Below are 26,688 nucleotides of genomic sequence, written 5' to 3'. Positions count from 1 at the left end.
TAGGTGGTCTAGTGGAGTAAGGCTTCGGTCAAGTATCTCTAGACGCCAGGTTCGATTCGTGGCTCCGTCCTTAATTTTTCGAAATCACCAAATTTTCGAATTGTCAATTTTCAACAATTATCTTCTCATAATTAATGATTTGCACATCCGCATATCATTTATTAGACGGCTTTGCCTGTCTTGCGTGGCTTCTCATCAGAAGCAAGAATTCAAAAAGGGTAAACATAACATCTACACATTACATTTTTATACACAGTGCTTGAAGAGACGAAAATTCTTATACATAATCATATTACCTTGGCCAAAGTAGGTCCTGAAAATATAATTCTCAGTTACTTCTTGTCTTCTTACGTGAAGGGGGGGAATACCACTAAGGTGTAATGCCACGTTATTTGGGGTGGTCTGAATGCATCCTAGGCAAATTTTGACTGCTGAGGCCTGAACCGATTCGAGTCTTGACTGATGACATTTAGAGGCGTTACCAACTAATTACGCTCCCCAGTCGAGGAGAGCTCTCACAAATCTCTTAAACACGATTAGCATTGTCGCGGGGTGACCTCCCCACGTAAGACTCGAAATAGCCTAAAGTACGGAGACGGTTTGGATGGCTTTGGACCTGTTATATTCAATGTGGGTTACCCAAACGAGCTTTCTATCTAGGTCTATGCCTAAGAATTTAACGGAAGTGAAACTAAGAAACTAAGTGGGTAGATAGGTTGTGAATGTGGGAATTGTTAAATTGAATGTTGATAGGTAAGTTGCCGAGAAGTCTCCTCGAGAAAACACAGAGCTGAGTTCTTCGTACTGACCATTGGGCCCCTGTGTTGGAGCTAGGAGTTTATGGATTCTAGGGAGGCTAAAACTTCATCAAGAGCAATATGAAGTTCCCGGTGGGAGGAATATATTACCACATCGTCGGCGTATGTGAGGGTTTTAGTTTTGGGACCGATATTGTTAAGGATAGATCTAATGCAGATATTGAAAAGAATGCGGCTGAGAACAGAACCCTGGGGGAGGCCGAGGCTTGTAAGTCTGACACCCAGATCTGCTCTCCGGGTCCTATCATGGAGCACCATTCGCCAGATTACCTGTCTTGTAAATCCCACGCTTCGGTCGGAGATGCCGAGTTCAATTAGATCTTGGATAAGAATTTTGGGGATCACATTATCAAACGCTCCCTCAATATCCAGGAATACACCAGCAAAGTATTCCTTCTTTAAGAAACTTATGGAGATGTCAGTTGTGAGAATAGTGATGTTATAATTAACCGATTTGCCTTTTCTGAAACCGTAAAAACACTTCGGAAATATATGGCAGTTTTCGGTCCACCAGAGTAGTTTAAAGTTGACTATTCTCTCTAAGGTTTTGAGGATGACTGTGGAGAAGGAGATTGGTCTAAATCTCTTGGATCTAGGTTTAGGTACGAAACACACTATGTAATGAGACCAATCCTCTGGGAATTCGCCTAACCTAAGAAGTGGTTGAAGAGATAGAGTTAGAAGCTCAGCCCTTCAAGGGGAAGTCGTCTGAGTACCTCATATGTGATTAATTGTAAGTCTATTCCTGGAGAGGATCCAATTTTGGCAGATTGCACAGACAAAGTCAGCTCTTCTTGAGTGATATCAGTGTCCAATATACAGTCGTAGTTTCCGGACTCTGGAATGATATAGTTTTCGGCCGCGAAAGGGACAAAGACCTTGCTACATGCAAATGCTATGTCTTTATCATTTGGGGAATGAGTGGGAACTGTCTTGGGAAGGTGGAATCTCCTTTTAAAGGCCTTGAGCAACCCCCAGACCCTATCAAGCTTAGTCTGCGGGCCAATCGAGCAGCAGAAAATTCTCTGATGCTATTTTTTTTGGTATCTCTGAGGAAATTTTCAACCTCTTTGTCTATCTTATTATATGATGCCAAATTCTCCTCAGAGGAGTTGTCACTAAAGCGCTTGGCCGCCGATCTTTTACAGGCCACCTTGTTGAAGCACTCCTGAGTTCACCAGAGAGCAGCGGGAGGTGATCTGTATAGTCGAAACTTCTTCATAGGCGAAGTTGCCTCGTAGTTTTGAATTGAACCTTTTTTATCAGTATGAAGGATAGAGGTTGAGGTTTTCTTGAATAAAAAACTCTCGCGTTTGAGCCATCGAATTATGAATGCTTATTGGCTCTTGTGGGAAAAGCCTTGCGGCATAAAAACCCACGACGTATGAACGTTTATTTGTAAACGTATAAAAGCATGTGTCGCACACGTGAATGTGTCGATTGTGTTTATGAATCTGCATATGCCTGTTACAGCCCGTTTGGCTCATGCCACCGCGATCTCGAGTGCGTTTCGTACTGCGATTTTTGTTTTATTCGATTCGATCGAATTTCGTATAATTTGCATTTGCCTTACTCGGCGGAGCGAACGTATATGAGAGTATAATTGTCGTTGGTAGTACACCAAGAGCGCTTGGGCTCGTTGTATGATGAAAGGGTGCAAGACCCTTGGTATGTGTGTATGGGCACTCGGTCCCGTGTAGAATGAGAGACGCTCGGGCCGTACTCATCTACCTTACTCGGTAGAGCGAACGTATACGAGAGTATATTTGGGCCTCTCGTTTATGGTCGTGGTACGAGAGAACGCACGGCGTCACTAACGATCATCACTAGACGGACGACTTAACTGGACTGTTTTAAAAAATGCGTGATGCGCGCTCGTCTCCTCGTCTACGCGAGATTTGGCATCCCTGCGGAGCCGAGTCGTTCGAGCGCGGCTCGCATGGAGATCGCAATGACACGGGCACAAAACGACGCTCAGGCACTGAACATGATCCTTTCTTTAAAGGCGAGTTCTCCAGGTTCTTCCCTCCAGATGCCCGGAGGGAATCGTATATAAAGTTAAGAAGTTGGATATATCAAGTGTTTAAATTATTGGCCTCTCTGGATATATCGTTGAGCTTAGGGATGATTGTGTTGTTAAAGGTTGTCCAGTCGACATTATTGAGGTCGAGTTTATTTCTTCTTTGGAATCTGTGGAGAGAGACTCCCCAGGCGAATGTGGATAGGAAAGTGGTCGCTGCCTAATGGGTCTTCCATTACGTGCCAGGAGATGCCAGTGAAAAGCGGTGCTGAAGCCAAAGTCAAACCCAGGACACTCCGTTTATTAGGTTCTGCGTGGATTCTAGTTGGCGATCCATGATTTAAAATGATGAGATCACTGTTCTCGAATGTGTCTAATAGAAATTTCTCATCTTGATTTAGAAAATGACTCCCCCATGCAGAGTGGTGTGAGTTAAAGTCTCCACAAACACGGAGGTTTTCAAACTATGCGAGACCCTGGAAGAACTCTTTCCATTCAGCACGCGTTAGAAATTTATTGGGAGCTCTATAGGCGTTTAAAATGTGCAAATCTGTGTCTGAAATCTTAATTTGGACCATGTGCCACTCCAGTTTTTGGGGAAGGAGGAGATGTCCAATCTTTGATAAAATATTTGTTTAAGAATGAGGAGAGCCACGCTGCGACACGGAGTGAGGGAAGGTCTGTCCCTCCTCAGGGTGTTAAAGCCTTTATATGCTAGGAGTTGATTGTCATCTAGCCAAGTTTCTGTAAGGCAAATAATATCAAAGTCGTAAATAAAGTCCTCAAACTCGTTGATCTTACCAAAAATGCTGCGGCAATTCTGTTGTAAAATGTTGAGCTTGCTAGTCATGTTGATTGTGGCATTGTTGCTTAAACAGCTCCTCCGAAGCTTTAATATTAACTATTAATTGATCAGAGCTTGGGAATTCGTCCGCGATTCTTTTACATAGGAAATTGGTAAAATCGTCCAGGGAGTTTCGAATTTCAGTTTTCATTCAATCCCTCATTCTCATTTCGGATTCAGAAATGGAGGGGATGTCCTGAGATATATTAAGAAAGTGTTCAGTCTCCATGGGGGAGTCAAATTCGTCACATGTCTAGGCAGGAGTTAGCGTTGCGAAGAATTCACTCTCGACTGAGGAGGAGGCAGAGTTGCGTCTAGACGTAAGGTTACTGAGGGAGGAGAATAGTGGTCTGCTTGGCTCCAGTTTTCCTTGCGGTCACGTTGTTCATATGTGAGGAGGTAGGCTGTTGTCTGCTTGGACTCCGATGTGGAGTGGAAGATAGAGGGGGATACTTTTTACTGTTGAAAAAAAGAGACCACAAGGGGGGTTGATTGGGTGGTTTAGGTTCCGCTGCAAGTTGGGCGAACTTGTCATGAATAGCATTATTTTTCTTAATGTAGACTGTACAGTTTTTATCCGAGGCCCTATCTTTCAGCACTTGATAGAGCGGCACGTAGGCCGGAGAGTAAAAAGGTTAACACACACACAGAACGCAATTGGAAGTTAGTAGATAGAATAGAAGTTCATTCAGGGTCGGTGAAGCAGATCGGTGATACTCTGCTTCGCACAAGCGGCTCCGGAAGGCTCGATAATATAGCACGCTATCAAACAATAAAATGGAAGAGAATTCATACAGAATCAAGAACAAAACATAGAAATGATGTAACAGATTTTTCAAGAAAACCCCGATAATATACCGGATATAGAGATGGTAAAGCTACTTGTTATGAAACAAGCGTCAAAATTATAGATAACCCAAATAGCACGACATGAGATGAACAATAGTACAAAACAAAATCTGAATATTCAATACAGTATCATGAAACTATTATAAACGAAAATTTAAATAACAATTATTTAAAATATGTAACTGGATAACAACAATTACGCGAGATAATAAAATTAAAGATGACTGATACTTACACGGCTACAGCGTGAAGACGAGACGCTTGTACCTTTACAAGGAAAATTCGAATACTAAGAAAACAAAAACGATAAAACTTACGCGATGTACTCGAAACTATGAGTTACTTAGCTCTAATAACTAGTTCATTAACAAAACTCAAATTACACGGAAAGAGATCAAATACGTCATGGAATAGAAAGAGAAAAACCTTCCCCGTATTTCGCTAACAGAAAGCGGTCTTATTTTTCGAAAAGAAGGTGACGCTGTTAACAGAGTAGAACCACTATTGTCTAACTAGCAGGAACATTCGAATGGATTCAACTCGTAATGGCTGGTTCCATTTCAAATCGCCCAGCAAGGTCGGGACGAAAAATTCAAACGACTTGTAAATAATTTATATGATTCTTTGAGTAATTTAAGGGGACCCGTATTTGGTTATTTTGCTCTAAAAAATTTCATCTCTGCACGGCTATTACCATTTTTGTCAAAAACTCGTTTTTACAGATTCCGTAAATTTACTGTTTTTTTTAAAGTGCTATAACTTTTGAACGAATTAACGGATTTGAGTGATTTTTTTTCAAAATGTGCGTATTTTTATCTTGTTTCAGAAAATTCCAAGTTCAGGAAGATGGACACAAAATCGCCGGAGTTATTCAACGTAATGTAAGATGATCCGAAAAAATTCAACCCCGATTTTCGGGAATTGCATTTTTTTTCTCTCACCAATTTTTTTCCGAATAGTTCTTTAAAGATATTAACTCTTCGCACAAGTTTCGTTAGCGGATTAGTTCTGTAAAAAGAGTTATAAATTTTGCAATATCACGAATATTTTATATTTTCAGGTAGCTTATATTTTGTACTGTAAATCGATTTCTTTATGTCGCTACATTGTTTCGTTCTGTTAAGGTAGTACCGTGAGAAATCACTTTTCTCACAATATCTTTTAATTTTCGAATACACATAATTTTAAGTGTCCTTTATGCGTAGGAATTTTTTTTAATAGTCCTTGCGATACTAAATTTTGGAATATTAGCAATCGAAAGTCGTACATTTAACATGTATTCCCTATCCCGACCGTAGTTAGAGTGAGCATTTTATTTAATAACAGCCATACTTTTCTTAGAATTATTTTCAAAGACTGAGAATTATTAATTGAGGATATAACAAGTAATTTTTTTCAAAAAAACCATAAACAAGCAGTATTAATTCTTTTGTAAATAATTTTTAAAGTTTGTTGCTTTTAATGATTTTCAAACTTTCTCTCATAACCTGACCCGTGAGAAATAGTGACTTGGCAACGTTGCACTACGCGGGAAGTTTAAAATGCAATAAAGGCCCAACGAATTGAAATAAATGTCAAAACTTTGCGGATATAGGTTACGGTACAGAAAAAATAAAAATCATGAATAACTACAATACAAATATATTAAATATTTATTTACATAAAATTACAGTTCTCGATAAAGTCTGTAACAAAGGCATTTATTTTCAAACTTAGAAAAATAATAAATGCTACTAATATTTTACTTTTGTTTAGAAACTCTTTCTTTCTTACAAATATTTTTTTTGCTTTATCAATCACTAGTTTTTGCACGTTTTCATTTCTTAAAAATTTTAAAACATTTTCTATAACATCTTTTTTTTTGTTATCCTTACTTTATTATCAATTTTTTCAGTAGACAATCATACCACGACGTCATCACCTCCTTGCTTGAAAATTTCTTCTAAATAATCAACTGAAATGTCATTCATAGCTAATTTTTTACACATGTTCAAGGAAATAATATCTTTTAACTTGCATAATACTTTTAAATTAACTTTTGTTTTCTTTGCGTTTGATAATTCTTGCAAGTAAACTTGACATTTCTTGTAAGAAGCCAACAACTTTTTTTTACGTCAAGTATTTGGACTAAATTCTGTAAAATTAAAACGTCATAAGCAGCATCGTGAAATGATTGCGGCTCATCATCTGAATTAATTAAAAAATCTTGATTAAGACTCTCTAATTTAAATTTACCAGGACCTTTTCTATCACTTAATACTGATCGAAACGTTGTTAAAGTATCCCCAAAACCTATAAGTAATCTAGAATAGTCGAAGCATTTACATCACTTATTGCACGTAAAAGGCGAGGAACATCAAACCGGCCATTATGCGCTACTAACAAACATTTCTTTCTACCCTTAGACAATTTTTTTAAAAATTGCCTGAAAGATTCTAATGCATCCGAAATCTTTAGAGCTTGTACCTTCTTCTTATCATGAAATAAATTTTTCCCATGATCATGGTGAAGTTTAGTAACGGCACTCGCTGACCCGGAGATATTAGTTTTGGTGTGTATACATATAAACATGAAAAACTTCTGTATCACAGATAGCAGTGATTTGTAGAATATGAGCATCAGCTGCAAATCCAGCAGTTTCAATGTCGAAGTAAACGAGAATTGTTTCATGTTCATCAATAATGTTACTCTTTTTGCTATCACGAACATAATCATTTAATCTATTAATCCCGTAATTACTTTCATAAGTAATACCGTCACTTTGTTCATTACTTTTTCCTCGAAAGCTTTCTCTTTTTCTTCAATTCTAATCGACGTATTTTTTTAGCCTTTGACTGGTTAAATATCGTTTTTTTCTCTCGGTGTTATATCCATTTGACGAACGTATTTAACTGTTTGAGGTCTATTAGGAGAATTTAACGTTTTTTGAATATTCAAAATACTCGTATCACCATCATTTTTTACACAAACAGCAGATGCAACTCTGATATCACAAGCAGCACTTGTGCTCAAACATTTATTTTTATGAGCTTTATGAGCTACAACATTATTAAAACTCTCATTGCCTTGGCTTGAAGCCGCTACAAAGAATTTATGCGAGTTAGCGGCATATACTTCAAATAAGTTGACTAATGCACCGTATAAAGTTTCATCTGATAGACTAAGAGTATGCTTTTTATTAGGATTGCACCAATTACCACAATTTTCGTGTCTACTGAATAAGTGATCAGGTATTTGCTTCAAATTTATAGCCAACTGTTCAGATTTTCCCTTATTTTGAGACACAGCATATGAGAAGCATTTTTTAATGTGAGGAGAAATACCCTGTCTAGCCAATTCTTTATAACTCGATTGCATTTTCCACAATGCTGTCCCGAAATTCTTGGTCAAGTGATTTTTATCACATAATTTATGAAATTCTTGAGTTGGATCGTCTGCTCGTACAGCAGCAATCATAGAACTGTCTTCGTCTCCTATGATGGCTCCTACTTGAAGACCAGCTTCCTTTAAGATGGTGCTGTGATTGACAAGTTCAACTCCTGCCGCAGCCTCCATAGCCTTAGCACTACCTTAAAAATTTAATCGACAGTCATGGTCTTCTTTTTTACGACCCATATAGCATTTCCGGCATTTTCGATTTTTCGTCGAGTAATCCAAAATTTTTCCCGATAAAAATCCAATAATTGTACTATAACCGTTCAAGCTGTCATAGCTACGTCCATTACCACGTTTTGTCCAACCCATATCAAATGATACTATTATATTTATTATTTCACCTAAAGCATTATCAAATAAATAATTATTATTCTGTGAATAGATGTTGAGGATGTCAAGTTGAGGAAAAATGTCTTTGGTGATTTCGGGAGGCCTGAAATTGAACGACAAAATTTCATGAAATTTCCAATCATGTTTTTATTTTTATTTTATTTATTAATTCAATTCAATATCAAATGTACAACATACAACAAAAAATTTTCGGCAAAGTACATAATTTTGAAGTGCGCGATTTACAATTATAAACTATTTACCTAAAGCTATGACAGCAATACTCAATTTCTCCTTTGTGACAGTTAAACAAGAAAATCACAAGTCATATTTCAAGTTAAAATTTAATTTGCCGTATATTATACATTTGATAATAATATAATAATTATAAATCATCCAATAATGTATAAAATTTCAAATATATGATAGAAATTCCACAAAAATATTTACAATTTTTAGCCATGATTATGTCACAATTCAATTAATTACAATGCAATAATATTTTGCTATCAGAAAACCTTGGAGTAAAAATGTGATTTATAATTATTATTTTATCTGCATGAGCTCTGTCAATATTTTAAATAAATCGAAACAAATGCTTACAATGTATAGCATAATTTCTTTACATTTTTAATGACCAATTCTTTCTCTTCTGACGCAGCTCGCTTACAACTGTCTTTTGCTTCTGATTCAATAGCTTTGCCAACTCTAACCTCATATCTTTTATATAGTTAATTTCTTATTTGAGGTGAATTTGCACAAGCTAGAATCTTATTTCATCTGGTGTTTCCTACACCTGAATGGATAGCTCCTGAAACACGTAATTAATACATTATATAATAAACTAATTAAACCATAACACTGTATTAATATAATAGATATTAATAAATTGATAATAATTAGGTGTATAATTAATTATATTCATTGAAATATAATATTTATAGCTTACCAAGTACCACGGATGAATTAATATCAGAGACTGTCTTGCTTTTTACTCCAGTGTTGACCTTATTAAGCTTTGCACATTTATCACACTTTATTTTAAATTTTGAACGGAAACCTTCGTTTTTGAACTCATAAAGCTTCTCTAAATCCAAAAGACTTCTGCAGCTTGTGCAATTCAGATTTTTTGCAATTACTTTCCACGTAACTATCCCATTCTCATCAGGAATTATATCTCCGTCCTTTCCGTCAAGTGCATTTTCAACTTTTGGTTTTTTAGCATTAGACATACCTGCTAAGGCATTATTGATTTTATCAGCAGTCCTTTTTTTGACAAATCTGCCGTTTTTTAATCGCGAAGTCATTGTTTATTATTTTCAGTCTGCAATTATAACTAACCTCAAATTGATTTCAAAACAATACATTTCTCTATAACACATGCTTGAGGGGTAAGAGATCCTGAGTTAGAATGCAACGTTGCGAAGTCAGACAAAAGACGCAATGGGATAATTTTTATACTTCTGCGCATGTGAGAGGAGGCGCAAAGGTGTACTGTATCTCAACTACTTTTTAGGTTAGTTATAATGTTTTATACAGGGGATATTTTTCTGAAAGTTGAGGACTGCTACTATCACGGTACTACCTTAAATTTATATATACGACGAAATAAGTGGGTAGGAAAAGTATGAAAAATCCATTTAAAAATAAGACTATATTAATCCCAAAACAGTTCGATATTACAATAAACATGAATTCATTATAACTATGTAGTTTTTCATTTTTTTCTTTTCACTATAATTTTTCCTACCTACTTATTTCGTCGTATACATGTATTAAACATAAAGAAACAATGTAGCGACATAGAGAAATCGATTTACAGTACAAAATATAAGCTACCTGAAAATATAAAATATTCGTGATATTGCAAAATTTATAACTCTTTTTACAGAACTAATCCGCTAACGAAACTTGTGCGAAGAGTTAATATCTTTAAAGAACTATTCGGAAAAAAATTGGTGAGAGAAAAAAAATGCAATTCCCGAAAATCGGGGTTGAATTTTTTCGGATCATCTTACATTACGTTGAATAACTCCGGCGATTTTGTGTCGATCTTCCAGAACTTGGAATTTTCTGAAAGAAGATAAAAATACGCACATTTTGGAAAAAAATCACTCAAATCCGTTAATTCATTCAAAAGTTATAGCACTTTAAAAAAAAAAGTAAATTTACGGAATCTGTAACAACGAGTTTTTGACAAAAAATGGTAATAGCCGTGCAGAGATGAAATTTTTTAGAGCAAAATGACCAAATACGGGTCCCCTTAAATTACCCAAAGAATCATATAAATTATTTACAAGTCGTTTGAATTTTTCGTCCCGACCATGCTGGACGGTTTGAAATGGAACCAGCCTATTGACTATTAGGCATTAAAACAATTAATTTCCTATTCATTGCAAATCACTCACCTACTGACTACCATGGTCAATACAAATTCGAATACGAAATTCGTAAAATGACGACTGAAACACCCAGCCGCGAGCAGAATCGCGTAAGAACAATTCGATGCACTTTCGGTTCACTTCGCGAAGCTTCTCGAATTTATTCACGAATTTATTCAAAGTGCAACGGGAGAATTTCAATATTAGAAAAAAGTTCATCCCTTCCAGATTTTATTACTTGAGCAGAATCGTGTGAAAACAACTCGATGCACTTCCGGTTCACTTCACGAAGCTCCTTGAATTTATTCACGTGTACATCGAGTTATTCTCACGCGAGATGAATCGTCTTTGTGGTGGTCTGCTGACATCGCTCTGCTAGCTCTACAGCACAATCTTACAACATACAAGCTTGGAAACTCGATCAAAATTTCATTGTGTTATTGGTAGTGGTTATGATGGTCTGTATATAATTTGTTAGAACAATCCTTTATTTATAGTCTCTAATCTTACACACAAAATACTTGGTATTCAAGGTATAACGAATCGGCGAAAAGAACGGGAAGCTCTAGCTTCTTGTTTCTTTCTTAGTGACTACCATAGAGTTTAAAATAAACATCTGAGATTAGACTCGTAACAAAATTACATTAAGGTAGTTTCGCTATCTGCCACCAGAGTTCCGGAACAACGATAGTCATTGTATCTAACACCCTCCCTCAACGAATACTTCATGTAGTCTTAGTAATCCGATAACCCGCATTTTTCAGATATATTTTTTAATTTTACAGCTTACAGCGGCTTTGTCAACATATCTGCCAACATGTGTTCTGTCGGGCAATAAATGTAGACCATCATTCCCTTCTCTTTTAAGTCCCTTACGTAATGGTATTCAGTGTCTACGTGTTTTCTCCGGTGACTAAAACCTTGATTTTGTGTCAACTTTAGGCAACTCTGATTGTCTTCATTTATGATGATTTTTCCGTGTGGTTCCTCCTGTATATCTGTCAGCAACTTTCGAATCCAAATAGCTTCTTGACAGGCTTCTGCGAGGGCTATATATTCAGCCTCTGTAGATGATAATGAAACGCAATTTTGCTTTCAACATCCCCAACTAACTGTTGCACTGAATAGTTTGAATAAGTATCCACTATTAGATTTTCTGTCAAACCTATTCTCTGCCCAATCTGCGTCAGCATATCCGATTGATTCGTTTTTTCCATTCTTGTCTCCTAGTGTCAATTTTCTGTCTTTTGTCCCCTTTAGGTAGCGTAGAACCCTTTTTGCTTCGGTTCAATCTTCTTCTGATGGTTGCTGATTGTGTTGACTTAGTATGCTAACGCTTGCTGCTATATCGGGTCTTGAATTTACTCCAATATATAATAGGGCTCCGATCAGCTGTTGATATTTCTCACTCTGGTTCATTGGCCTTTTGTCTTCTTTAGTTTTTAGATATCCTGGATCTAAAGGTATGTTTGATGGCTTCGCGTCTTGAAGTCCAAATTTTTCTGATAATTTTTGTGTGTGTTTTGGTTGATTTATGTTATAGAATCCGTCTGGATTTTTTGTTACCTCAATTCCTAAGTGGTTTTGTGGTAATCCAAGGTCCTTTAAAATAAAGTGTTTCTTCAAGAAAGCAATCACGTTATCGATGTCCTTCATCCCTTTTCCTGCGATCAAGAAATCATCCACATGTATTATTAGGTAGATTTCTTCCTCATTCTTTCTTTTTATGTATAAACATGGATCAGCTTTGCTCTGTTGAAATTCGTATCTCAGAAGAATTTTCTTTAGTTGATCGTTCCAGACCTTTGCAGCTTGTTTCAAGCCGTAGATACTTTCATTTAATTTACAGACCATTTCCCCTGATCCTTCGACGATGTAACCTTCTGGTTGTTTCATATAAATTGTTTCCCTTAGCGGGCCATTCAAAAATGCTGTCTTTGCATCAAGATGTTTTATCACTAGTCCTCTTCTGCCTGCTATTGTTAGAATTATTCTAAGAGTAGTTTGTCGCACCACAGGGGCGAATATTTCATCGTAGTCTATACCGTACTTTTGTGAGAAACCTCTGGCGACAAGTCTTGCTTTATATTTTCTAGTGTCACCTTCGGCGTTTTCTTTTGTTTTAAATACCCACTTACATGTGATGACGTCTTTATCTTTTGGTGCTGGTACTATTTCCCATGTATGATGATTTCTTAAAGATTCAATTTCATCATTCATCGCATTTATCCAGTCTTCTATATTTTGTCCAGATATTGCTTCCTTTTGAGTTGTTGGTTCTTCTGTTTCTGTTGTTAATCCTGATATATCTCTGTATCTACTTGGTGGTATTCCTTTATTCGTTCTTTGAGATCTTCTGATTTCAATTTGTGATTCATCTTGAGTTTCTCCATCATTTGTTTCAACAGGAAAGTCTTCATATTCGTCCGTCGAATCTGATGAACTTCCATCAGTGTATTCATCTTTGGTTTCTTCATTTGACGATATTTTAGGCGTAAAGATTATTTCTTGCGATGTTTTGTTTTCAGTGATCTTTGATTGATGATCAGAGAATATTACATCTCGACTGATTTTTATACAGTCTGTTCTTGTATCCAGTAGACGAAAACCTTTAGACTCCTTAGGGTATCCGACAAATGTAAGTTCTTCTGCTTTCTCGTCTAGTTTCTGCCTGTGTTCCTTTGGTACTTGTGCATACGCCTTACATCCAAAAATATGTATGTTTCCTACGTCTGGTTTTTTCTTGTGCCATAACTCATAAGGTGTCTTGTCAATTGCTTTTGATGGCAGCTTGTTTTGTAAATAATTAGCTGTATTAACTGCCTCACCCCAATATTTCTTTGGTAAATTCGCATCAAACAACATACATCCTGCCATTTCTAAAAGACTTCTGTTTTCTCTTTCAGCGACCCCATTTTGTTGGGGTGAATAAGCTGTTGTGTATTGCGCTTGAATCCCTTCATTCTTTAGGTAATTCTGTAAATTTTTGTTAAGGTATTCTCCTCCTCGATCTGAACGTATAAATTTTGGTGTATCTCGGTACCTTGTTTTTGTCATTTCTACGAAATCTTTCAGGTACGAAGCTACTTCTGATTTGTATTGCATGAGGTATATCTCAGTGTATCTGGAATAATCGTCAATTATTGTTAGTATATACCGTTTGTTACCTGGTGTCATAGTTTTCATTGGGCCGCAAACATCAGTATGTATGAGGTCCAATAGTTGTTCAGTTTTACTGTACGATTTCTTTGGGAAGGGTTTCCGAGTCATTTTACCTTTTATGCAGCTCTCGCATATCTCTTATATACCGCATTCCTTGATTTTTATATTCGTTGCTAATCCCTTTGATTCAAGTTCCTTAATTGCACGTGTTTCTCGGTGTCCAAAACGCCTATGCCAAGATGTTGGCAGTCATCGTTGTGTCCAGTTTCTGTTGTTGTGTATGTTCTTTCTACAGTCTTGATTTCGTATAATTCGGGTGACAGACTAGCTGTAGCTTGAATTTTTCCATATTTCATTATGTTGCATTCGGTGTCTTTGAACAGTAATTTGTATCCTTCAGCTGCTAACCTTTTAACTGACAATAAACTTGCCGTTAGTTCTGGTACGTACAAAACGTTTTTTATTTCCATATTTGATGTGTTACCGTTATTGGTTTTGCATCTTATGATACTCGTTCCGATACCCTTTATTTCACATAACTGTTGTTCATCAGCCAGGCGCACATGACCTTTTCTTCTCGGATTAAACTCGGTGAAACATTCTTTGTAATTTGCCATATGACTAGTTGCGCCTGAATCAACGAACCAAGTATTATTTTTCTTTTGACTTCCTCTTGCACCAAAACATGATTCCTCACTTATCTCCAGATCTTCGGGTGTAGTCATCATAAAGCATGATTCATTTTCATCGACTTGTTTCGCTTTTTCATTTTTTTCTTTCCAGGCTTTATATTTTCTGCATTTTTTCTTATAGTGCCCATCCTTTTTACAGAAAAAACAGGTTTTTCTTTTGTGCTGTTCGCTGTCAATCTTCATTGCCGATTCATTTTGATTTTTATCTGTATCTGTCTGCTTTCGCCTTTTATATTCATCTATGAGTTTACTTTTTACCAACTGTATTGTGAGTTCATTTTCCGATCTGCTCTCCAGTCCTGTAATCAACGCACTGTATGAGTCTGGTAAGCTACCGAGAAGCATAGCGGCTACTAGGTTATCTTTTAGTGTTTCTTCTAACGCGGCCAGCTTATTAACCAAATTTGACATTTCAGTCATGTGGTCCTCCATATTACCACCTTCCGCTAGTGTTAATCTACAAATTCTTTTTAATAGAAAAATTTTGCTGGATAGAGTTGCCTTTTGGTGATAATTCTTTAACGAGTTCCAAGCTGCACGTGCTGTCGTAGCGCTCCTAACGTGGTGCAATTGGCTGTCTTCGACTAAAAGTCCAATTGTTGCACGAGCCCGATCGTCACGTTCTGTCCAATCGTTTGTTACTGGAGATGGTGCATCGTCCCTTATTACGTTCCACACTTTATCCTTTATGAGAAGTAATTCTAATTTATTGCACCATACTTCGTAATTTTCGCTGTTCAGCTTCTCTATTTTAAAACGTGAGCTTTCCGCCATTTTTGTGTGAGTCTGTTTTATTATCTGGAGAAATTTAATGATTCTTCGTACCTGGGCTCATAACCTGTTATTGGTAGTGGTTATGATGGTCTGTATATAATTTGTTAGAACAATCCTTTATTTATAGTCTTTAATCTTACACACAAAATACTTGATATTCAAGGTATAACGAATCGGCGAAAAGAACGGGAAGCTTTATCTTCTCGTTTCTTTCTTAGTGACTACCATAGAGTTAAAAATAAATATCTGAGATTAGACTCGTAACAAAATTACATCAAGGTAGTTTCGCTATCTGCCACCAGAGTTCCCGAACAAAGATAGTCGTTGTATCTAACACATTGGTGGGGGTGTCGTCTTATTGAAGCACCGGCCGTTTCGCCTAGGTACCACGAGTGTCGCTATTATCGAGGGATTCAGGCTGTATGAGAAAGACGGAAACAGATTTCAAAACCACGGACGGACCTGTTTCCATCTCTCTAGCACAGCCCGAACCCCTCTATGGCAGTGCCACTCGTGGTCACTAGGCAAAATGGCCGGTGTTTCAATAAGAGGACATACCCCCACCACCACAGTTTCCAGATTTGTATGCAAGATCGTAGCACAGACACACGATTCACAGATAGGGTTTCGCGATATCGACAGCGGCGGCGTGGCACCACGAAAGGTTCTCAGGCGGTATAAATACAGGTGCGCCAGAGTGCCTCCTCAGTAGACTTCAGTAGATGGCAGGCACAGTGCTGAGCTGACCCACTCAGAAACGCGGCGTCGCTCACCTCGAGGGCATACTCGAACTTAGCTTTAAATTTTGTGTTAGATGAAATTTCAAGCATAGCGCTTCAAATTCAAGAAATAGAGATCATGTACAAGATAGAATCCACGATAGCACGATATTTCTAGAATGTTGAAAAGATAGAGAGTGCAGGTATAGGCGATAGAGCAATTTTATTTAGAATACAATAGGAGCAGAACGAAGAAATTCTGTTAATTTAAAATTTATTTTATTTGTTTAATTTCGCTTTACATAATTAATTTTATAAACGTAAAACTGTGATTTAATTTATGTTTCGATTTGGTTGATTAAAATTTGATAATTATTCAACATAACTGTTTTCTGTTCCCTGTTACTAAAGATCTAAATCGATATCACCGACAGACGGTGATTAATCAAACTAAGGTAGTTGGATGGCTCTGAGCGATTCGAGTCCAGGAACAATACCTGGTGAACTATAGTCTGACATACAGCCACGGTTCACACCCTGGTCTGTAGTTTAGTCAATCGCAATCAAATAAATCAGGAGTTTTCAGCTTCGGTTTCTGTACCCATGTCTTAGGAGGAGGGCGGCTCTGGTTTTCCCATCCCGTGTCTCCGAAAGGAGAGCACCGGCTAACAAGTCTTATTTTCGAAAAGGCAGCTCTGGTAACTTCCGAGTCTGCAAAATTCTACCTATATCAGAGGGTCTGCAAGATCGGTCTTTGTTTGAACCCAATAATAGGAAATCCTTTGATTAATTAAATTCTTTTCAATTTTCAGCAATTAGGCAAAACACTAACGTGATGTTCTCACACGCTACCGCTTCGAGCACACATGCACACATTACAATAAATATATAATAAAACAAAAGGACAAATATAAAATAAAAAATAATATTGAAGTGTGCTGATTCGTTTACCCGTCATCCCAGACGAAACAGGGACCTTCGAACAACTGTAGGGTATATATCCCCCTTAATGACAAATAATAATCATTTGTAAAAATGTGATATTTCAGGTTCAGCTCCCTCCGGCAAACCTGCCTATGCATTGCGTACCCCCGCCACAAGTTCAAGCACAGATTCAGTATCATACGCAACAAATACAATACCAGAATGGGCACATGCAAGCACAGGTTCATTATACGATCCAATCACCACCGATGCAGCAACTTCTTGATCAGAAGTTTAATTCGTTTCAGCAAAATCAACATGGCGTTAAAAGAAGATATTCTGATGGAGAATTGTCACAGGTAATTTCAAATTGGAATTTCAAGTCTAAAATACCTTGTGCATTTAACTGATGTTTTGTATTGGCCATAGACTGCCTGATGACAAATTTCAACCTTATATCGCTGTCTTGATTATAGTTATCGCAAAAAAAAACTATTTTCTGTATATTTATATTTAATTTCTCGTGCATATTTGAATTTTTGAAACAAAACGATTCAATATTGTAAAACTTTTTGAGAAATTAATATCGTACTATATACTATTCAAAGTTTTTCCTAATACGATTGTACGACATATTGAAACAAAGATTTTATTCTCTACATTTCACAAATGCAGTACGATTATATATTCCTTTTTTTACTTGTAAAATTACTGAAACCGATGATGCGAAATTTATTTGCAAAAAATTTCACATTAGTCATTATTGACTTGCTTTTAAAAATGGACGGATGGTAGATATTAAGACGGGTGCGCCATTTTTAATTGAAATGACAAACTAACGCGGGATACTAAGGTAGTACAAATAATGTTTCCTACAAAAATTTCGTAATATCGAGGAGGACACTTCATGGTATGAATAGTATGAAACTTTAATGTCAACGCTGTGACGAAATCTCGCAGCATCTTACAATATTCCCAGTACAAACGTATCCTTTTTCTCGCACGAAGATATCTGATCTTGAGAATAATCCAACATGAAGAAGAAAATTAGGTACCTCTAAATACACGTCAGCATATGGCACTTTGAAGTCTAAAGAATAGTGCAAGTATGCATGTGAACATTAATTCAGAGACTGCTAGTTTTTCGGCTGAGTCAATTACGTTGGTAATGCAGATTCAACCTGTAGCGGCCGGCCGGCAGTGGCATTGCAACCTGAATCTGCGGTACCAACGTAATTGACCCGACAGAAAAACTAGCTATCTTTGAATTAAGGTCTACATGTGTCCATCTTCGTCTGTTTTAATAGCGGTGAATGTGGGTACTTGAACTTTGACCCGCAGTTAAACCCGAAATACCTCACTCAAAACTTACCGTATTCAAAACACTGCAAGATCAATACTGTCAGAATATTGATAACATTCCCTCACGGAAAAAAACCCCAACTTGGATGTAAATTCGTACCCTCAACTTATAGATAATGCTAATTTCCCATAAAAAAAAAAGTTAGGGGTACGAATTTACGCCCAAGTTGGGGTTTTTTTCTGTGAAGGTTAGATCGTGTAATGGGTAACTAAACTCGCAACTTTCGTTATGAATGTGATAATACTGGCCGACGGGCAGCCACTCCTGAAATCAAGTGTTCACCGTAAAAAATTACTGTGAAGTCACACGAAGTTACCTAAAGTCACTTGAAATCACTTGAAATCACTTGAAATCATGTAAAGTTACTTCATGTAGCTTTGGAGTTATTTACAGTTCTGAAGTTAGGTGAATTTGACCCACTTTGACGAATGGTAGCCCCTCGGTGGTGGAATTACCTTACGATTAGAAGCTGTGATACTAAATTCATGCAAATCTCCCACAAGCTCACACAAAAACATGCATACTCTACACACACTCATTATAACAACATCGCCATTGCTCTTTGTCACCAGGCCAATACACACAGCACTCATGCATTCCTTTCAACAGCACAATCGCACTCTGCTCATTTACCTCACTTTCATTATACCTTCGCAAGAAACACGTTACGAATATTGCTTAAAATTTGGTGCATACTTGTTTAAAGAAAAATCCTCTCTTGTAGTCCAGACACTAAGTAAGCCAACCCTACAATAATATATAGCAAAGCGAATCTTGGTGGAAATTGTTCATTTGGAGGTGTATATCGAAAATGTCTTCGAGTCACTGAAAATTTGAACCCCCCCGAAGCATGACAGCACGTAGAATATAAGTGTAGAATGTTTGCGCCTACGCCCAAACTAGCTATTATCTAATTTGTAGCTGACTGATCTTCCTACAAAATTGTCTTATGGTAAAATCGTATGCGGTGGATAGCTACGGATGTAGAGCCGTTCGAAAATTAAAATCACATGATATTATTATTTAGCGAAATCATGTGGATGAAGGAGTGCACTGGAAAAAGAGAATATTTCAATTGTGTCGCTACACTAGCAATAAATTTGTAGAGGTGAAACACGAAATGGCTGAAAAAATGTATTATTGCATCGTAAATCGTTATTGATTGTTCAAAAAGACAACATGGATTTGCTAATTAGATAGTTGATGATATTTTGGACAAATTTTAAGAGGGTTAATACAAGAGACATGATTTCCAGAACGTGAAATTTTTTATCAATCGCACCAGCTAAAGTTTGCGATTTCAGCCTAGAACCTCCCTAACACCAGAACTTGTAAAAAGGTATATACTGATGATTTTTTAAAAAAAGTAAAACTGAATGCCCAAAACTTGAAGTGTTTTTAAGCTAGCAAAGCTGTAAAAAACTGATTTTTGATGTTATCTCAATCTCTGTTAAAAAGTATTACATTTTGAGAACGGTGGAACCAGCTTGACGACACAACTACGTCGCGAATCATTGCAAATTTGATGCATCCGCCGAGTTTTTCGATTTTAGTCACATCTTTGGACGGCTATATCTCCGAATCTATACGTCGCACACAGATTTCCCACAAGGCAATTTTGTAAGGAATTCAATCAGTTACAATTTTGTTACTAACTATTTTGGTTGTAGGAACAACCGTACACTTATGACGTAACAACTGGAATTCCGCAAGCTTTCATGCCCCTGGGGGACGGTCAATTTTCAGTGACTCGAAGAGATTCTCCTAATACAACCTCAAATAAACAATTTCCATCAAGAATCGCTTTGGTATTCAATATTATAGAGTCGGCCTTCTATACGGCCCACGGTAACTGGACTATAGGCTATGTTTGAAGTTATAGACAATAAATTTGTTATGAGTTCGGACAAAGGAAATTAAAAAATTCCATTAAATCAAGTTGTTTCTGTAAAAACTCTCTTCGGAATGGTGATAGAAGGCTTACATTCAGCAAGATGCTGTCTTTTGTCCATACAAAACGATAGGTTCATTGCAAGATCAGTTTAGACTACGAATACTTCTCAAATGCTTACTCACTTATGCCTTTGAGAAGCAGTCAATATTCTAATAATAGTTCTATATCAGATTAATGCTTTGTTAGGAATCGTCTCAACCTTACGGATCCCAATGTGTTCAACGACATGGAACAGGGTAAGTTATCACGTTTATTCTTTGGATCTGATTACTGATATGGTTCACTATAAGATGTACAGAGTGTCCCATTTTAAATAATACATCTGAATATCTTGAGAAGCAATGGTTATAGAGAAAACGTTTCGTCTAAAAGTTGTCGAGTACTGAGGGGGACAGATACTGGTGATATTCGTTTTCCTGTGAGTGGACGTGCCAAGGTGATATGAAGGTCAACTTCGGTTTTCTCAATGGAATCATACGTTTTCTACTTTTTCATCCAATCGAGCGTTCAATTGTACATTAAAAAAAAAAAACCTGAAACAAGATTGTGCTAAGATGAATGGTTCCGAAGATATTCCATTATTTTCAAAAATCTCTTATTCGTTCATGTTTGCACGCGTGTGTGGGTCGGTCGACGCATAATCAACCCTCATGAATTGATCAGATGCTCGAACTCATTACTTTTCTGGTTGATACACAATTGCAGTCTATTTTTAAAACTTTCAATTGTTTGAAGAAGAACAGTTCTCGGAATCCCGGTTTCGTTATGTTTATGAACTACGACGCTTTCTAAGACATCACTGGGTCGGCCGCGGTGGACCCATCCAGTGGCCCGCAAGATCTCCCGATCTGACCTCGCTGTATTTGTTTCTTTGGGGATTCATCAAGATTAAAATTTTTGCAAAGGCGCCAACCACTGCAGTAGATATGAAAAACCGTATACGAAATGTCTGTAGGAGTATACCAAGAACTGTTCTTCTGCAAACGATTGAAAGTTTCAAAAATAGGTTGCGATTGTGTATCAACCAGGAAGGTAATGTGTTCGACCATCTGATCAATTCATGATAGTAGATTGTGCATCGACTGACACACACACATGCTCAGATATGAACGTCTAAAAGATTTCTGAAAATAATGGAATGTCTTCGGAACCATTTATCTTAGCACATTCTTGTTTCGGTGTTTTTTTTTATGTAAAATTGAACGCTCAACCGGATAAAAACATGAAAAAAATATGATTGCATTGATGAAACCGAAGTTGACCTTTATATCATCTTGGTGCTTCGACTCACAGGAAAACGAATATCACCAGTATCTGGCCCCCCTCGGTACCCGACAACTTATAGACGAAACATTTTTCTCTGTGACCATTGCTTCTCAAGATATTTAGCTATATTTTTTAAAATGGGACACCCTAGTAGTAGAGATACGACAGTTCTGCACCAGAAAATGGCGGCGTACCGGGAGCGTATCTCAATTCCTTACCGACAGTCGGTATGTTACCACCGCGATGGTAAGCCTTACCCACGATATTGCTACCGGCTAAAGCGTTAACATAGATGGCGACACCAGTATTTTCACCCGATTTTACCGACACACAGTTTGACAATGAATTATTTGCTTAGTCAGGTGAGCAGCTATTTTGATTTTTGCTTAGTCGGATGAGCATCCATTTTGATTATTCTTCAGTCAGATGAGCATCCATTTTGATTATTGCTTAGTCGGATGAGCAATCATTTTGATTTTTTCACCGTCGGATGAGCAGACATTACACATTTTTTATTGTTAGATGGTAAACATTTTACCGACGAAATTGTTATCTCTGATCTCACCGACAGTTGGTGTTACCGGGTGTTACCGCAGGTTTGCCGTATGTGGCGCCCCCTTCATCGCATTATCGATCAATCGATATTCCATCCATCCACTCTGCGTGATGTTTCCATTGCTCGCCGCAAAATGGTAACTTTTTTCTTATTTTATCATGTGGTTGTGGGTGAAATTTTCAAAAAATAACGGTCGGATGCTTTAAATAGATCGTCAAATTTTTCACATGAAATGCAGGTCGAGACCTGTGGAAGAGGGTGTTTTTATTGGGTGGCGGTGGTAGTCTGGATGGATGATATCTACAATATCATCAAACGTGATGTAAATACAATGTTTGATACCTCTGACTATCCACCCGACAATGTGTGTGCTAATGACAATGCTAATGAAGGATGAAAATAATGGTGAAGTAAGCACGAAGTAAGCACGATCGTACAAAAATTGCCTCTGAGTTGGCAGGATGACAAACGGCAATTGATACCTGGGCAGACCGACACCGTACCTTGGGGGTTTGACGCAGCTCCCCAATAGCTATAGGATAGAACGGTAGACATAAAATTGATGTGAATATTTGATGTTTGACACCTCGGACGATCCACCATCAGGCGGAAACGTTTCACCATCAGTACGATATTTAATGGATTTGAAAATGTGAATTCATATACTTAGCAATTCCTTATTTATTTATTTATTATTAATAATATATCGAGAAATTATTCATATTTATTTGTTCACCTCGAGAAAAGTTTTCAGAAAATGAAATAAAGTTTTCCAAAAAATAAAATGTGTAATAATCGTATGGCAAAATTGCATATTATCATTATTATTATTATTATTATTATTATTTTCATATTACAGAGTATGGCACATGTGCGTACAAAGGAGATAAAATGTGGAAATATTTGTATATTCAAAATCTTTTATTGTAATTCGGAAAATACATACAAATTATGTTACATGTCTATTTTATTTATCCATCTATTGTGCGAACTATCAAAACCCAACCACTTCACATAGAACAGATTCCCCCGTTTGCGTAATACCCTCTCCACAAGGTAGCCGTCGGGGTATTTTACTTTGCTGAGCTCTTCTTCGTAGAAGCCCCCCTCGATGGGATGATCTTGATAATCGGTAAGTTTGTAGGTGGGTGGATTGGTATCTTTCACCTCACTCGCGGTGAATATTTTAATCGTCCAATTGGGTGTATAGCCTTTTTCGAATACATTCTTGTACTTGCTGATTCGAACTCGATCGCCTACACTGAATTTCCGCGCCCGATCACTTCGTTTGATTTGCCGAGGCTTGTACACGCTACGATACAGCTGTTTTTCATTCTCCGTGCTAACATCCACCGGTTTCATCCGAATCGTGCGATGTTTGGTGTTGTTGTAGGACTTCATTAAATCATCCAAAATATCAATCCACTCGTACGATCCTTGGAGAGTGAACCGCTTCCACATTTTATTTTTCAATGTTCGATTAGAACGTTCGCATATCGACGCCTTTAAGTTGCTAAATGTCGAATACATGTTGATATTGTGATGCTTCACGAGGGCTTTGAATTCGCTGTTGTAAAATTCGTTGCCTTGATCAATGTGTAGATGTGTAGGTATACGGCTCTGGATCAGTACAGATTTCATGGCAGCAGACATCTTTCCGACTCTTGGACGTTATCGGCACCGCCCACGCGTACTTGGAAAATATATCGATGATTGTTAGTAGGTATTTGTATCCCTTGTTGCACGAGCTGTATGCGGTCATATCGACGAGATCAGCTTACCAGGTCTCATCCAGTCCGCGTACATCTACGAATCGGCGCGGATAGTTGCGTCGAGCCTGTCTGTGAAGTTCGGCAGCTATTACAGTCTTCATTGTTCCCAACTGTTCACCTTTTAATTTTTCGAATTGTCGTCCAACCACTTTGGTTCCTCAATCGATACTAATTCCCTGCTGGTCTGTCCCAGCGTCGGTGTTGCTTGCTCCCTAATATGTTTGATGCGACTCAACGCGTTTTCTACGATTTTGTTATTTATGCGTAGCTGTTTCAACTCCTCGTTGTGATTATGCGCGAAACTCTCAAAATTTGATTGAAAAGTATCCACAATATCCACAGCCATAGATCGTAAAGCGGTATTGAGAACTTGTAGGGAAATGGCATCGTTTTCCATCTGCGGATCAGCGATATTACACAATCGTTTGCTGTCTATATCGTACTGATTATCGTTGGTGGTTTTGAATCCAACAATCGGAGGCCCTCGAATAAATTTTTTACCACCACCACCACGCTCAAGTGTCGTCCGAATATGTCTATGCTCATCACTGGACGGTCACTGAACAAATGACGATTTTATGTTTACACGCCGCTAATAAACGATTCCGGCCTCGCGCAACTCTTCAATAATGGAGACTATTCCGTTGGAATGGTTGGTATTGCCTGCAGCCTGTGACGCCATAAGCAGCCGGAGGCGATCTACAATTTCATGTGGATCATCCCAGTAGACGTAATCAACATCTTGCCCCTCCTTTCGCGCAATCTTATAGTCAGGTAAGCCTTTATCTGATTTTTTCGGCGCGCCGACGTGTTGTGCAATGAAATTTATATACTTTGCGCGTTTTAAATCATCTCGAAGGCTTCCATCGGCTTGGTAATGTTTCGATGCGCATTTGTCGTCGTTACAATTTTTATGTAATTATTCCTATCCGTATTATTTACAATCGATGCATCGGGTGATTTTTTAAACAGTAATTCGAGTAATCTAGGTGTTCTCTCATAACTTTTATCCCCCCACATTGACCAGATTATTAATGAAATTGATCGGTGTATCGCCAATCATCATACCGTTTGTCAACTTTCGAACACCGTATGTGGTATCCAAATCCCTCCTTTTGCTTGTGCTGAACATTTTCAAATATTGCGCCGTGGAATCCGTTGTTTTCTTCACCGCCGTACTTGTAGTCGAAATTTCACCAAACTTCAGTGTTTTATCATTCGCATCCATGAAATTCCCCTCATCCATATCCTCATCCTCCTCATGATCATCATCATCCCCGGGACTCTCGTCATCTTTTTCTTCCTCTTTTTTCATTGCCACATCCGGTAGTTCCGTTTTAATTTCATGTTTAATATGCTGCTGCCGCTGTCTTGAGGTATCAACCAATTTTTGCAACAGTGTTACTAAAGGCTTGAACACCTCTCCCATAACCTGTTCGGTCGTATCCTCGTCCAACTTGAGCGTCTTATGCTTCCGCCGTATGACATCGGATGCTTTCGATATTTCACTCAATGTATCGCTATGTTTACGAATCTTGGCACTCTCCATGTTGCCGACCCTATTGTTGCGATGAAACTGTGCAAGTTTATATAGTTTATGCTTATAAAGCAGTCAAACCCCTTTCTATATTGCCTCCCATTGATTCCGATATCCTTGTCAATTACGGTAAAACTGTAATTGTCATCATTGCAGCATGCCGAACACAAGTCTTTATATTGCTGATACACCATGTATGTGTTCACATGATCGTTGTAGATATGTTTCAGATTCATATCATCCTGCCGAAATAGCAACAATAAGTTTGCATTGTCACGCACTAAGTGTTTTGGAATGCACGCATACGTTTGACTTAGGTAAAAGCTATCGACATCGTGATGCCTGCCCATGCTGAAGTATGCTCTGATATTACCTTGCTTTTCACAGGCTACATCATCGAAAATCATAACAGAGTTGGGGCGAGCATCTTCCGGTTTTACAAGCTCATCGTTTTCACGAAACTGGAAATAACCCACACCCCGCACGGGTTCTAGTAACTTTTGTAAAAATTGATATTTTGGCTGGGTCAGAGATTTCGAATAGACGTAGACATTTTCGAATCGCAATCCATTGCCATGGGTGATGAGTGAGAGAAGAGCGTTAGTTTTACCACAATTGGATGGCCCGCAAAAAATTGCTCTCACGGTATTTGGCAGCAATTTTCCATGTCGTTTTTCTATCTTTCTTTTTCCACGTCGAACCATTTTATCAAAATTCGCGACAGGTAGTTTATCGGACTGATCTTGAAATCTCATGATGTTTCGTTAGCATGACATCGAGAACTAAGATGACGGTATATAAATTCCTCCTTTTATGGAAGTAACGTTAGTTATTGCCCGACTATGAGAACGTGCACACGGAAGAAACGCGGTGGTGGTTTGTTGAATAAAATCATCAATCATCTCCCAGTTGAATTGCATGTGCCAGGGTATCAGTACTGCGGACCTGGAACGAAATTGGCCAAGAGGTTGGCTCGTGGATATTTGGGGATCAATCCGCTGGATGCTGCATGTAAAGACCACGACATTGCATACGCAACGAATCGCGATATCGCAGCGAGAAATCTTGCCGACAAAGCGCTCGCTGAGAAGGCGTGGAATCGCGTCTTGGCCAAGGACGCTAGTGTGTGTGAAAAGGCTGTAGCCTGGGGAGTCACAAACACCATGAAGGCTAAATCTAAACTCGGAATGGGCTTAGCTGCGAAGCGGTCGAAACTTGGAGCGGCTGCGAAAAAGAAATCTAGAACAGGCGGGAAGAGTAAACAGCGGAAGAGAACAGTGAATCTTAAATCC

General features: G+C 37.9%; 1 protein-coding gene across 7 annotated transcripts in view; it reads left to right on the top strand.

Annotated features, from left to right (window-relative positions):
• The window catches only part of LOC124299090 (MAGE-like protein 2), a 219,027-nt gene that overhangs the window by 157,380 nt on the left and 34,959 nt on the right, over nucleotides 1–26,688 (top strand). For all 7 annotated transcript variants that reach the window (XM_046752482.1, XM_046752567.1, XM_046752220.1 and 4 more), the window contains 2 exons: nucleotides 17,074–17,307; nucleotides 20,452–20,501. In XM_046752482.1, coding sequence (XP_046608438.1) covers nucleotides 17,074–17,307; nucleotides 20,452–20,501 — 284 coding nt within the window. The remainder of the gene's footprint in view (nucleotides 1–17,073; nucleotides 17,308–20,451; nucleotides 20,502–26,688) is intronic.

Source organism: Neodiprion virginianus, chromosome 1 (genome assembly GCF_021901495.1).
Source record: "Neodiprion virginianus isolate iyNeoVirg1 chromosome 1, iyNeoVirg1.1, whole genome shotgun sequence".
In the NCBI taxonomy this organism is placed as follows: Eukaryota; Metazoa; Arthropoda; class Insecta; order Hymenoptera; family Diprionidae; genus Neodiprion; species Neodiprion virginianus.
This window is presented reverse-complemented; position numbering and strand designations above follow the sequence as displayed.